This window comes from Callithrix jacchus, chromosome 9 (assembly GCF_049354715.1).
Source record: "Callithrix jacchus isolate 240 chromosome 9, calJac240_pri, whole genome shotgun sequence".
NCBI lineage: Eukaryota > Metazoa > Chordata > Mammalia > Primates > Cebidae > Callithrix > Callithrix jacchus.
Genome location: NC_133510.1, coordinates 114,629,120 through 114,644,021, shown reverse-complemented (window position 1 = coordinate 114,644,021; position 14,902 = coordinate 114,629,120). Strand labels below are relative to the sequence as shown.

At 49.4% G+C, this 14,902-nt stretch overlaps 1 protein-coding gene across 1 annotated transcript in view; it reads right to left on the bottom strand.

Moving 5' to 3' along the window:
* ALDH2 (aldehyde dehydrogenase 2 family member) overlaps positions 1-14,676 on the bottom strand; it is a 40,500-nt gene extending 25,824 nt beyond the window's left edge. Inside the window, exons 1-3 of the mRNA XM_035257660.3 lie at positions 14,529-14,676; positions 1,619-1,723; positions 162-302 (exon numbers count right to left, since the gene is read on the bottom strand). Of these exons, the coding sequence (XP_035113551.1) occupies positions 162-302; positions 1,619-1,723; positions 14,529-14,642 (360 nt within the window). The 5' untranslated portion in view covers positions 14,643-14,676. The remainder of the gene's footprint in view (positions 1-161; positions 303-1,618; positions 1,724-14,528) is intronic.
* Between the last annotated feature and the right edge of the window lie 226 nt (positions 14,677-14,902).

Sequence of the window (14,902 nt, the reverse complement as noted above, 5' to 3'; positions counted from 1 at the left end):
GTGAAAGCCTCCTCTGGTTAGAACAGAAGTGCCCCCCAAAGGTGTGCAGCCTACGCCATTCCCATCAGGCCATGTCAGCAGTGTGGCCCCTGGCTGTTCACAGGATGCTGCAGGCCCATTCGCCATGTGGGATCTGATGGAGAGAAGGGCTGAGGACTCACTGCCAGGTAGGTGCGGTCCCGCTCGATCAGATCAGCCAGGCGATTCAGCAGCCGGCCCCTGTGTGATGCATCCATGCGGCGCCATGGTGAGCCTAGCTGGAAGGCAGCCCGGGCAGCCTTCACTGCCTTGTCCACATCTTCCTGGAAAACACAGGAAAACTCAAGCCTTCTCAGCAATAACCGACTCCGAATACAAACACATCCAGAGGGCTGTCAGCACATCGCTGCACAGAAAACCTGCGCGTAACTAGTGCTCCTAGCCCAGCAGAGCCCTGTCTGATGAGCACCAGATTTCAGCAAGGGTCTGAATAACATGACTCTCACCTCTGAAGTCCTGATGGGAATGAGAATCCGGACAATTTCTTTTTTTTTTTGGACCCTGGCTGAGCCAGGCGCAGGACCGAGGCCCCACAGCTCCAGCCCAGGCATGCAAAGCCCTGTATTTTTATTTTAAAATTATTTATTTATTTGTTTATTTAGAGATGATGTCTCACTATGTTGCCCAGGTTGGTCTCAAATTCCTCGGCTCAAGTGATCCTCCCACCTCAGCCTCCCAAAGTAATGGGATTACAGGCCTGAGCCAACACACCCGGGCATTTATTTATTTATTTTAGAGATGGGGTCTCACTATGTTGCCTGGGCTGGTTTCTAACTCCTGGGCTTCAAGCAATCCTCCCTCCTCAGACTCCCAGAGTGCTGGGATTATAGGCGTGAGCCACTGCTCCTGGCCAAAAACACAAAATACTTTTACTAAGCATATAATTTAAGACCGGGCTCAGTGGCTCACACCTGTAATCCCAGCACTCTGGGAGGCCGAGGCGGGTGGATCATGAGGTCAGGAGATCGAGACCATCCTGGCCAACATGGTGAAATCCCGTCTTTATTAAAAATACAAAAAAAAAAAAATTAGCTGGGCGTGGTGGTGGACACCTATAGTCCCAGCTTTTCGGGAGCCTGAGGCAGGAGGCAGAGACTGCAGTAAGCCACGATCACACCACTGCACTACAGCCTGGGTGACAGTGCGAGACTCCGTCTCAAAAAAAAAAAAAAGAGTGTAACTGAAAAATTTTAAACATATTATCAGCCTTGATTGGTTCCTACAGCCTATACAATTCAAACCTCCACAGGAGCTAGTTCCTAGGATATCCACATTCTACCCAACAAGGTTTCCATCTAACAGTGCCTCTCCCTTCTCTGACCTTCAACTTCCAGGTCTGGAAAGGAGATACTGTATTAGATATTTGACGAATTCAATTCCAAGTCTATAGTTCTACACTAAGTGAATTAACACCATTGTCTGCAGTGAAATTTCTGTTGGTTAATTTACTCGGAATTTTTCATTGGTATCTGTTAGTTTTAAAAGTAATACACATACATGGTGAAGCTTTCACCACATAAAAACATACAAAATAGAAAACAAATCCATCCCCGCCCCGAGGTAAGTCACCAGTTCTCACCTTGTCCCCTTCAGCTACCTGACAGATGATCTCTCCAGTGGACGGATTGACCGTGGGGAATGTTTTCCCGCTGACAGCATCATGCCATTCATTGTTTATGAAGATCTACAGTGAGAAGGAAAGTCCTCAGGGCCAGCTCTCAACCTAATGCTGACTACCAGTATTGTAAGGAAAAAAAAAACACACAAGGAAAAGCAAATATGATCAATTTCAGAGTGGTATATCCTAGAAATGAAAAGCACAGACCTTGTAGACAATCTAGGCTGGAATGCCCACTCCACCAAGTGACCTTGGGTAAGTCATTTGACTTTTCAGTGCCTTGGTTTCCTTGAAAAATGAAGAGGATGTTCCTACTTGTTTTAGTTATCCATTGCTGTGTAACAAAGCACCCTAAAACTTAGTGGCTTAAATTGATTTCTTATGCCCAGATGATGGTTGGGCTTATCTGGGCAGAGTTCCCTTGTATGGCTACCGTATGAGGGGCAGTTGGGGTCACAGTCACCCAACTCTGAGGCTGGATGTGCAAGATGGCATCTGCACTCACTCGCCTAGCACCACGTGGCTGGTTGGGGTTCCTGACTGCATGGCTGACTCAAGCTAGTCAGAATTTCCACATGACAGCTGGCTTCTCCTAAGACAGTATTCCTAGAAACTCAAGTAGAAACTGAAAGGCTTCCTAAGATGTAGCTTCAGAAGTCACCTGGCCTCATTTCTGCCACCAAATTCTGTTGGTCGAAGTGGGTCACAGGCCCAGTCCAGAGTCCCAGGTTGAGGAGAGAGCCTCCCCTTCTCCCTAAGAGGAATGACAAAGAATTTGCAACCACCTTCATTCTATTCCACTCCCACAAAAATTTGTTGTGAGAACTAAATTAGATTTATATTTATTTTTATTATTTTTTGAGACAGGATCTTGCTCTGTTACCCAGACTGGAGTGCAGTCGTGCGATCACAGCTCCCTGTAGCCTCTTCCACCTGAGCTCAAGCAATCCTTCCACCTAAGCCTCCCAGTAGCTGGGACCACAGGCACACACCACTACACCTGGCTAATTTTTGTATTTCTTGCAGAGATGAGGTCCCTCTATGTTGACCAGGCTGGATGGGAACTCCTGGACTCAAGAGATCCTCCCCCCTCAGTCTCCCAAGGTGCTGAGATTACCATGGCCACCATGCCCAGCCTTAGATTATTATTTCATTCACTCAGCAAATGGTTAATGAACACCTGCAATGTGCCAGGCATAGTTCTAGGACTCAGAACACAATAGAGCCAAAAGCCAACAAAGACCATGCTCTCATGGTGCCCATAAAACAAAGAGGCAATCAAATACAGAAGATCACCTCAGACTGTACAGATGAGGGCGAAGGGAAGAATAGGATCCAGAGAAGGTGACTAAGGTGAGGGGTAGAGGTGGTGGCAGCAGCAGGCCACCATCAGGAGCAGACATTTGACTGAGTCCTGAATGATGAAAAGGAGGGGTCCATAGGAAAAGCTGGAGGACCAGCAGTCCAGGCTGTGGAACAGCAAGTGCAAAGGCCCCAGGGCAGGAATACATCTGGTGGATTTGAGAAAAAGCAAAGGTGGCCAGAGTGACTGGTGAACCAGGAAGGAAGTGATAAAAAATGGGGTCAGAGAGGAGTGCAGGTCCCACGACACCCTTAGTTCCTCTGGCTTATAATTCAGACCAGGCCGTCACCCAACCAATCCACGTTTGGGGGAAGACTTCCTTCCTTATGAGGCAAATACAGGTAATGAAAGCCCCTCCATTCGCTCAGAGGAAGGGTCCTTACCTATTACCTAAAGTCACCTATTAAAGTGCCAGAGTTGGCCGGATGCAGTGGCTCACGCCTGTAATCCCAGCACTTTGGGAGCCCAAGGCAGGCAGATCACGAGGTCAAGAGATCAAGACCATCCTGGCCAACATGGTGAAACACCGTCTCTACTAAAAATACAAAAAAATTAGCTGAGGGTGGTGGTACATGCATGCAGTCCCAGCTACTCAGGGAGGCTAAGGCAGGAGAATCACTTGAACCAGAAGCCAGAAGTTGCAGTAAGCTGAGATCACGCCACTGAACTCCAGTCAGTGTGACAGAGCGAGACTCCATCTCAAAAAAAAAAAAGTGCATTTTTTGCCATCTTGCTCTCCAGACACTGGGCGATGGTCTTGGGGAGGCAGAGAAGACATCTCCCAGCAAGCTGATCCCTTTTGGCTTGGTAAACCAGTCTCCTAGCAGGGTCCATGGTCACCTCACCAGTACCAGGGCAAAGGCCACAGGTGACATGAGGCAAAAACATCTGCCTCTTTGCCTGCCTTCCTTGGGGGTCCCTCTTGCCCCAGCATCCCGCATGGCCTGGCCCTGGCCTAAAACTTCAGTGAGACATTTGTGGTCACTCTGGGCGAGAGTCTCTTACCATAAACAACACGGAGCTGCCAAGCAAAGCCTGTGTGAGGCTTACATCAGGGCTGGGGAGGGGTGGCCAGGCTCACCAGTCAAAAGTAGACGTTCAGCCCAGCACGATGGCTCATGCCTGTAGTCCCAGCACTTTGGGAGGCCAAGGTGTAAGAATCTCTTGAGCTCAGGAATTTGAGACCAACCTGGGTAACATAGTGAAACCCCATCTCCACAAAAAAATGAAATATTAGCCAGGTGTGGTAGTGTACGCCTGTAGTCCCTCCCAGCTACTCAGGAGACTGAGATGGGAGGACTGCTTGATTGCGGCTGGGAGGTTGAGGCTGTCAGTGAGCCATGATCACACCACTGCCTCCAGCCTGGGCAACAGAGCAAGACCCTGTCTCAAAAAAGAAAAAAAAAAGGAAGCAAAGGTTCAAAACAAAAATCTGGGTGGGCTGGGTGCAGTAGCTCGCACCTATAATCCTAACACTTTGGGAGGACAAGGCAGGAGAATTGCCTGGGTTCAGGAGTTCAAGACCAACCTGGGTAACATAGTGAGACCCTGTCTCTACAAAAAATGAAAAATTAGCTAGATATGGTTGTGTGTCCATAGTCCCAGCTACTCAGGAGGCTGAGGTGGGAGGACCACTTGAGCCTGGGAGGTTGAGGCTGCAGTGAGCCATGATTGCACCACTGCACTCCAGCCTGGGTGACAAAACAAGACTCTTAAAAAAAAAAAAAAAGAAGAATCTGGATGAATATGGGCTCTTTTGCTCCTGATTTTGTCACATGGGACAAGGCTCTCACCCCCTCATACATGTGTCTTTGTTTCCTCATCTGTAGAGTGGGAATCACTCTAGAGCCCCCTTTATAAAGCTATGTGAGGGTCTGAAGTCACGATGGTGGGGTGGTGACGCAGTGCCCCAGGAAGGAATCGCTCAGGTAAGGGCCTAGCAGGAGTCACGTTCCCAGGCTGTTCCGCATAATCTCTGTGGCGGAATCCGCAGTTGTGCTCCCACAAGGAAGGCTCTTGGCCTTGGAGAAGAATGTGTGTAAACATTAACCAAGGTTTTGGAGGCATACTTATGTGGTTTCATATTAGTTGATCAATCATTACTCTTTAGGGAAACGGCATCCTTTTTTCTTCTCACAGGAGGGTTGGGTCATTTCCAGTGTGGGGACAGGCGTGGCATAAAGAGCTGGAGACGTGGCAAAGCCAGGAGATGGCCAGACCTGAGTTCAAGTTGGACTATGCTGTGTCTGGGCAGCAAGCCCTGGGTGTTTGCTCCCTAACTCTGAGCGTCGGCTCCTCCTCCGGGTGCCTGTGGAGGAGAGGGGAGCTCCCAGGGCTGCCTGCTAGAAGATGGGGGCTCACAGGCGTGGGGGGCAGGCAGGCAGCCTGCAGTCATTAGGTGAGTGTCCTTCTCTCCTTCCCCTTGCAGCACAGGCTCAGGGTTCACACCTCACATGCAACTGCCTCACAGCAGAGTACTTGGGTCAGCAGGGTTAGGAGGGTACAGAGAAGCACCAGGTTGGGCTGGGCAGAAGTAGATTTGGTTGGCCTTGTACTGTCCCCCAGCTTCTCCTTCCTCCCCCAGCTAGGGAGGAAGTCCACTCAGCCCATGTGTCATGGACACTGCTAACATTTACTAGCTACTCCTCAAGCAGCAGCCCTGCACCAGGGTTTCGATATACTTGGATTGTTCCCATTTAAACATCATAGCAACCTAGGAAGTGAACTTCACCCTGTCCACTTCACAGCAGAGGATGCTGGGCACAGAAGAGATCCTGCCACTTGGCTCCAGGTCACACAGCAGCAAGGCAGAGCCAGGATTTGAAGCCAGGTCTTTGGGACTCTAAGGCCTGTGCCCTTTGCTCAGTTCTTCCAACTCCAACCTCCAGCCATAGCCCAGGTCTGCCTTCAAGGAGTTTGGAATTCTTGATTCTCGAATCTCCATCTTTATGGTTTACTTGTTGCCCCAACACAGGTTGATTTCAAATTTTGATTCTGAGCCAAGCACAGTGGCTCATCTCTGTAATCCCAGTACTTTGGGAGGCTGAGGCAGGTGGATCATTTGAGGTCAGGAGTTTGAGACCAGCCTGGCCAACTTGGTGAAACCCGTCTCTACTAAAAATACAAAAATTAGCTCAGCATGGTGGCACTCACCTGTAATCCCAGCCACTCAGGAGGCTGAGGCAGAATTGCTTGAATCTGGGAAGTGGAGGTTGCAGTGAGCCAAGATTGAACCACTATACTCCAGCCTGAGCAACAGAATCTCAAAACAAAAAAAAATTGATTCTGCATGTTGTAAAAAGCACCAACCTAGGCCAGGTGGGGGGTGCTCATGCCTGTAACCCCAGCACTTTGGCAGGCCGAGGCAGGTGGATCATGAGGTCAGGAGTTGGAGATCATCCTGGCCAACATGGTGAAATCCTGTCTCTACTAAAAATACAAAAAAATTAGCTGGGCATGGTGGCACATGCCTGTAGTCCCAGCTATTTGGGAAGCTGAGGCAGGAGAATTGTTTGAACCCGGGAGGTGGAGATCACAGTGAGCTGAGATTGCACCATTGCACTCCAGCCTGGGCTGGGCAACAGTGCAAGACTCTGTCACACACACACACACACAAAAAGGCACCAACCTCAAACCCAAACAGATCTGGGTTTGAATTTTTTTTTTTTTTTTTTTTTTAAGATGGGATTTCACCATGTTGGTCATGCTGGTCTTGAATTTTTTTTTTTTTTTTATTAAGACGGGGTTTCACCATATTGGTCATGCTGGTCTTGAACTCCTGACCTCAGGTGATCCACCCACCTTGGCTTCCAAAGTGCTTGGATTACAGGCGTGAGCCACCACACCCGGCCGAATTCTTTTTTTTTTTTTCTTAAATCGAGATAGGTTTTTGGATTTTGCCAGGCTGGTCTCAAACTCCCTGCCTTGACTCCCAAAGTGGTGGGATTACAGCTGTAAGCCACCGCACCCAGCCTGGGTTTGAATTCTGACTCCATCCCTCACAGATGTGACCCTGGGCAAATCCCTTCATCTCCCAGATGCCTCATCGAATACTTCTGGGGTACTGATGTGAAGATCAAATGCAGGAATGGATGCACACTTCCTAAACTAGGACCTCACCCACAGGGCATCCTGCAGTGTTCTAGATCCTGCAGCTCTTGTAGCTTAAAGATTCTTAGGAGTGAGGGCCAGGTCTGAACTCTTTGTATGTTCCCTGCACTAAACTGTCTTAGATTTTAAACTGTTTTGTAAAGATCAGGAAATAGGAAGGGGAGAGGTGGGCCAGTCTGGCTAAAGCCCCACCAGCCCGACTCCTTCCTTGATGGGCTGGCCCTTCTGATTTGGATTAGGATCCTGGAAAGATGACTCCCTGGCATGTTTGCCTTTCGAAACCCAGAATGTTCTCAGTTAACCTTCACTCCTGAATCAGGCTGCATTTTCAACAGCGCATCTTCCCTTCTACACTGACAAGATAAACCTGGGTCTACCAAGTAGGACTCCGGAAACTTCCTCCGGTTTAGATTTCCCATTTCCCTTCTAGAGCCAGACTCAGTTGTGTCCCTCCCCAATTGGGGGCTGGGTAGGAACTGTTCTCACATTGAGTCTCTGCCCAAGTTCTGCTTCAAGTGAAGAGCAGTTCTCCTGGGCAGACTCTGGGCCAAATGCTTTATAACCTCCTGGCCCGAAACCCAAAGATCAATTTACATAACACACTTAACCAGGGCACTCTTGTGGAGAGCTGTCTTAGCTCCCACTTCCTCTTTATAGTTTATAAAAGCAGAGTGATGTCTGGAGTTGACACTCTCAATCTAGACTGTTGGCAAAACACATAAAGATTTTCCATCAAGGCTGGGCATGGTGGCTCACTCCTGTAATCCCAGAACTTTGGGAGGCCGAGGCAGGTGGATCATGAGGTCAGGAGTTCAAGACCAGCCTGACCAAGATCGTGAAACCCTGTCTCTACTAAAAATACAAAATTAGCTAGGTGTGGTGGCATGTGCCTGTAATCCCAGCTACTTTAGAGGCTGAGGCAGAGAATTGCTTGAACCCAGGAGGCAAAGGTTGCAGTGAACCGAGATCACGCCACTGCACTCCAGCCTGGGTGACGCAGTGAGACTCCATCTCAGAAAGAAAAAAGATTTTCCATCAAAATATTCAAATTCCTACATATTTTAATAAATACGCCTCACTTTATTTTGTAAAAGTTGGATTCATTCACCCACGCATTCCATAAGCTTTCACTGACAGCCCTGGCCACGCCAGCACTGAGTCCAAGAGCCAAGTCCTGGCTCCTGGGAGCTGAAGTTCTTGTGAGGAGAGGGCGTAGTTAACAAGCAAAACCAAGCAAGTAAGAAGTGGAAAGAGGATTGGCCAGCTGAGGGGTCAGATGGTGCCATTAAGCAGGGACAGGAAGGGTGAATGCTGGGAAGAGCCTGGGGAAAGGAGGAAGTGAATGAGCTGATGTGGCTGCAGAGTGTGGGTGAGGGGAGAGCGGGATTCTATACCCACTGTGTGCCAGAATCTGCACTTGGTGCTGGAAGGACCCAGGAGACCAGGGGGACCTGGACTGACATGGTCATGTCGTTTCTAAGAGGGGGTAATAGACTTGCTATTTACTAACTTGCTTTGCTCGGTTACAGTTTCTCTTGTACATTATTCCACAAGCGATCAGGCCATGGTTTATTTAACCATTTCCTACAAATGCACTTTTAAGACAAGTGATCGCCATTCCAGCAACAGCTGTGGCAAACATTCTTTCACGTGCATTTTTGAAAACGTGGGGCAGATTACTGTGCAGAAATGAGAACTACTAAGTTAGAGGGTAACAGGATCCCTCTTCACCTTGGATATCTTGTTCTCCATGCCAGGCAGAGACTTGGTAGTAATGGTGGTGGCCAAGGGGCTCAGAAGCTGGAGCAGGGTCAGTGCCCAGAGCAGGACAGCTGGACCTTGTGGGTGGTGGCCAGACCAAAGCCAGGAGGGAATGAAATTCTGGCAATCACCCCCAGACCCCATGACAATGGGCAGTCATCATCTGCCCAGGGTCTCCAATGAGAGGCTAAATTGTATTCAGTAGCTGTGATTTAAGAAGGCAGAACACATTCTTGTAAGATTTCACTTCAAGCTTTGATGCATGAAAGAACTGGGCATGTTTCCTAGGAAATCCCCATCCCTGAAACACCATATTTGCCCAAAGAGTGAGTGAGCTAAAGCTGTGGTTTTGCAGCCCAGGATGATCCTGACAGCAGGTGCTTTTTCACTTACTAATCTGCAGTTAGGTAATTAAATCCGGTGGAAAGCAGATGCCATGGCTTGTATTGCAAGATCCCAGGGAGTAAAATTCAAGACAAACATGGAATGCCACACACATTCCCTCTTCCCCACACATCCAGAACCCTGGGTTAGCTGGGGATTAAGACGAAGGGCAGCTGTCTCCCCAGGTTTGCTGGGGACACTCCCCACCCGGAACTAACCCAGGAAGATGGCCGCCAACCCTCCTCCCCACTCCTCCACACCGGGGCCTTTTCTCACCACTTCCATGATGGGAAGTTTGATTCTACTCTGGACTGCCAGGCAGGTGCAGTTTCAATTTGTTGTTCAACTTATGGTCTGGCAACCTCCGTCTTGCTGTGATGAACTTCCCCTGGGCCAATTTCATCACCCCCTGCACGTCCCCAAGTTCCCATTAATAAAAACTCCCAAAGTATTTGCAATAAGGCCCTTTTGAATAGAAATACTGGGTTCCCATTAAGCAACCCCTTTCCTCACTTCTGGAGCACAAAACTGTAAACGTGGTTTCATAGGCCAGGCGCAGTGGCATAATCCCAGCACTTTGGGAGGCCAAGACGGGTGGATCACGAGGTCAAGAGATGGAGACCATCCTGGTCAACATGGTGAAACCCCGTCTCTACTAAAAGTACAAAAATTAACTGGGCATGGTGGCACACGCCTGTAGTCCCAGCTACTCGGGAGGCTGGGGCAGGAGAATTCCTTGAACCCAGGAGGCAGAGGTTGCGGTGAGCCTCTCTCGAGACATTGCACTCCAGCCTGGGTAATAAGAGCGAAACTCCATCTCAAAAAAAAAAAAAAAACATGGTTTCATAAATGGCAACCATTCATCATTCAATAAATATTTACCCAACTGTGATCCTCTGCCAAGGTGCTAGGTGCCAGGAATGCAAAAGTGAACAATACTAAATGTTTATGAATACCTTCTTATTATCTGATCATTAGTCAGGGAGGTCAAGTTCACATTAAGCTGTAAGTCTGAAAGCTTCAAATTTAACCCTGCCCAACTTTCAGACACATGCCCTTAGTTATACTTTATCTGAACTTGACCTCCCTGAGACTCAGTTTCCTCACTCGAAAGATGGGATGGCAATAATAGCTGACTTATAGAGTTGTGGGTAGGATGAGGGGTGAAATGCTGGTACAAGTCCTCAGCAGAGGGCCTGATAGATAACAGGTGATGGATAATCATGATTACGGAAGCAGGGGAGACATACATGTACACAGTAGTGTCCACAACATGTACATTCTCAACTCAACTGGACCTCAGGAACACAAACATTATTATAGCCCCGTCATCTGAAACTCAAGTATGTCCCACAGATTCTGGGTGGGCAGGAAGTACTGAATGGCCATTTGTGTTCTCTGATTAAAAACATGCTCTTGGGAGAGAAGACCCAGTGTCTGAGGAAGCATCTTCAAAGCCAGTCTAGTAAGCTGCTTTTGTGAGATTGACTCCAGAACAGTTTACTGAACTTCAAGGAACCTCTGTACCCCAGGGAAATGTCCAGGTGTATGATATATTAATAGTTTGCACCCAGGTCCCCAAGTAAGAGGCCCTGGAGCTCCTGCCAGCTGAGTCAAAAATAAGGACAAGCTGCACACAGCCCAGGGGGCTCTAAGAGGGTAGGTTCCAGCACAGTGCTGCCAGAGTAGAATACTGTGCAGTCCCTGGAAAGGATTTTAAAATATCTAAATGTACTCAGAATGATAACCCAGGTACACTGTTCAGTGAGAAGAGGAGCTTCAGAATTTAAATTGTTGCATCTTGCCAGGCACGGTGGCTCATGCCTGTAATCCCAGCACTTTGGGAGGCCGAGGTGGGTGGATCACAAGGTCAAGAGATCGAGACCATCCTGGTCAACATGGTGAAACCCCGGTCTCTACTAAAAATACAAAAAAAAAAATTAGCTGGGCATGGTGGCGCGTGCCTGTAATCCCAGCTACTCAGGAAGCTGAGGCAGGAGAATTGCCTGAACCCAGGAGGCAGAGGTTGTGGTGAGCCAAGATCGCGCCATTGCACTCCAGCCTGGGTAACAAGAGCGAAACTCTGTCTTAAAAATAAATAAAAATAAAAATAAATTGTTGCATCTCATTTATGTTAAAAAAAAAAAAAATCTGGCTGGGCGCAGTGGCTCATGCCTGTAATCCCAGCACTTTTGGAGGCCAAGGCATGCAGATCACCTGAGGTCGGGAGTTCGAGAACAGCCTGACCAACATGGAGAAACCCCATCTCTACTAAAAATACAACATTAACTAGGTGTGGTGGTGGTGCATGCCTATAATCCCAGCTACTTGGAAAGCTGAGGCAGGAGAATCTCTTGAACCCAGGAGGCGGAGGTTGTACTGATCTGAGATTGTGCCATTGCACTTCCACCTGGGCAACAAGAGTGAAACTCGTGTCTCAAAAAAAAAAAAAAAAAAAAATTATACTGTGCTTGCATTCTCTTTCTCTCTCTCTCTGTCTCTCTCTGTAGGCACTTGTAAATGCAAACAACATGTCTACAAGAGACATATCCATTGGTTCACAGTGCTCTTGGAAGGAGTACAATGGGGTATCCAGAGAGATTTATTTATTATTTTTTTAAGAGATGGGTTCTTGTCCAGTTGCCCAGGCTGGAGTGCAGTGGTGCAATCATAGCTCACTGCAGCCTTACATCTAACCTCAAGCAATCTTCCCACCTTGGCATCCCAAAGTGTGAACAGGCATTAACCACCTTGACTGACTCTGTCTAGAGTGTTCTAAGTCAGTCCTCTGCATTTTTATACAGTGACCATAAGTTACTTTAATGATACCAAAAAATATGATAAAGAAGATTGGGCGCAGTGGCTCATGCCTGTAATCCCAGTACTTTGGGAGGCTGAGGCAGGCAGATCACAAGGTCAGGAGTTCGCCACCAGCCTGACCAACATGGTGAAACCCCATCTCTACTAAAAATACAAAAATTAGCTGGGCGTGGTGGCGGGCGCCTGTAATCCCATCTACTTGGGAGACTGAGGCAGGAGAATTGCTTGAACCCAGGAGGCAGAGGTTACAGTGAACCAAGATCTCACCACTGCACTCCAGCTCTGGGTGACACAGTGAGACTCTGACTTGGGAAAGAAAAGCAAAGTCTGATAAAGACAAGCAGCCATTGGGGAATTGACTCGGCCCCTCCAGCCTACACCTACAGGTGAAATCTGGAGAAGACGTCTTATTTTTATTTTTTTAAAGACGGGGTTTCACCTTGTTAGCCAGGATCGTCTTGATCTCCTGACCTTGTGATTCGCCCGCCTCGTCCTCCCAAAGTGCTGGGATTACAGGCATGAGCCACCACGCCCAGCTGAGAACAGGACGTCTTACCCATGGGTCTGGGTGCACATTTGGACCCAGCTGCCTCACCTGCATGTGATGAAGGACAAAGATCGAAATCAGATCCCGTGGCCAGAAGGGTTCACAGTGTGATGGCTGTCCCTTGAGGACATTTCTGAGACAGGGTCTCACTCTGTTGCTCAAAAGAGAGTGTAGTGGCCTAATCACAGCTCACTGCAGCCCCAAACTCCTAGGCTCAAGTGATTCTCCCACCTCAGACTCCCAGATAGCTGGGACTATCGGCATGTGCCACCACATCTGAATAATTTTTTAGTAGAGACTATAGACAGGGTCTTGCTATGCCCAGGCTGGTCTCGAAGTCCTAGACTCAAGGAATCATCCCGCCTCGGCCTCCCAAAATGCTGGGATTTACAGACATGAGCTACTGTGCCTGGCCTCTGCTAGATCTTTTGATGTTCAAGTCTTCCAAGCATGAACTCCTCAGTGGCACAGGCTGCCAAGGGAGCCACTGCTGCTGCCCTTTTAGCTTATGTTATGCAAAAGACATTTTATTTTATCCTTTAAAAAATTCCCTTGCAAATGACCTTTGTAACATCCCCTAAAATCACACGCATGTGCCTTTACCCATCACCCATGTGCAGATTTGCAGCCACATTAGGGACCAGACCAGCAGGTATGCTGTTGAAAGCAGCTGGCTAGGAGCAGACTCTACAATATCCCAAATCAGCAATAGTCCCAGAGGATTGGTGGTCCCTTTGTTTCCACCCAAAGTCACGACATACCATGTATGTTCTGGTTAGGGGCTTACTCCTAGAAGTTCAGCTGTGAACCCCAACTGTGCCACTGACTTTGGTCTTCAGTTGAGTCACTAAACCTCTTTGTGACTCAGTCTCTTCATCCATAAAATGGAGAATTACAGTCCCTGCCTCCCGAGGCTGTTATAAGAATTACATTAAACTGCAAAACAGGTAGATGCTTAGAACAGTGCCGGGTACAAAGGCTGTGCAGAGAGGACAGAAGCTGGGACTAACTATGAAGTGACTGGTTGATGAGGGCCTGTGCGAACCTCACCTTCTGAGCCCCTTTCCATTTTATAGGAGAAAAAGCTGAAGTCAGAGAAGGCAGCCAACTTGCACTGGCACAAACAAAACAAACTCATAACCAATTTCAGCCTCTGTGAAGTCTAGCACTTTACCCAAACTCAAAGAGCAAAAGAAAAAATATTCCAAAGTATTACTGACTGAGCAAGAAATAAATGGACCAAGGGAGTCGGTTTTATCCTGGGAAGCTCCTCCTTGGTTTGGTCGAAGAGAGCCTGTATTGGAAGCCGGCGCCCAGGGGTCGAAGGTCCTCCAGGCTTCCCCACTGCCAGCAATGGAAGCAGCCGAGCGCCCACTGGCGTGGCCTCTCCCGTGGTGAAGTGGAGAACCTTGGCTGCAAATCACCTCTTGCTTGGTTTTTCCTGCTGAACTCCTTGGATGAGGGCATGAGTTGGGGCAAAAAAGGTGACTAAGGAAAAGACAGAAAAGTTCCTGTAAAAAGGGACTTGCCCGCGTCTTCCGAGTGGGTAATGGTGGGGACCCTACGCAGACCGGAAGAGGGCCGGAAGCCAAGGACTGTGGGGGGAACGGAACCCGGAGAGTTGGCTCTGGAAAAGAGCGAAGACGCTGGGCGAAGACGGAGAAGGGGCTCAAGTTACAAGGAAATGGGACGGGGACTGTCAGAGGCGGCGAAAAGGCAAAAATGCTCGCAGAAGAGGAAGGGGCAGGTGTGCTTCCAAGTCAGCCTCTGCAAACCCCTCGAGTCCCAGATGGGTAAACTGAGGCCCACGGTGGCGCGGGGCCTTTCTAGGGGCCTGCGGGGACTCGGACCGGAGAACAAAGCGCGGGCCGAGTTGGGGGGCTCACCTGGTTGCAGAACACCTCGGGCTGCTGGTTGGGGGCGGGCACAGCCTGGGTGGCAGCGGCGGACAAGAGGCGGTGGCCCAGGCGAGGCCCGAGGCGGGCGGCGGCGCGCAGCATCGCGGCGGGCGAGAGGACGGCGAGCGGACAGACTGCCGGACTAGGGGCGCAGGGGTACTGCGCCAACCCCGTTCCCACCCCGCGCGGCCGCCAATGGGAATGAGGGGGCGGGGCCGCCCTTCCCCACTTCCCCACCCTCCGGCTGGGGCGCGCCGAGGAGCCGGGGGAGTGGGTGGCTGCCTTCCGCCGGGGGAGTGGGTGGCTGCCTTCCGCCTCGCGCGACGCCTCCGCGCCCGCCAATGCGCTCCGCGGATGCAGAA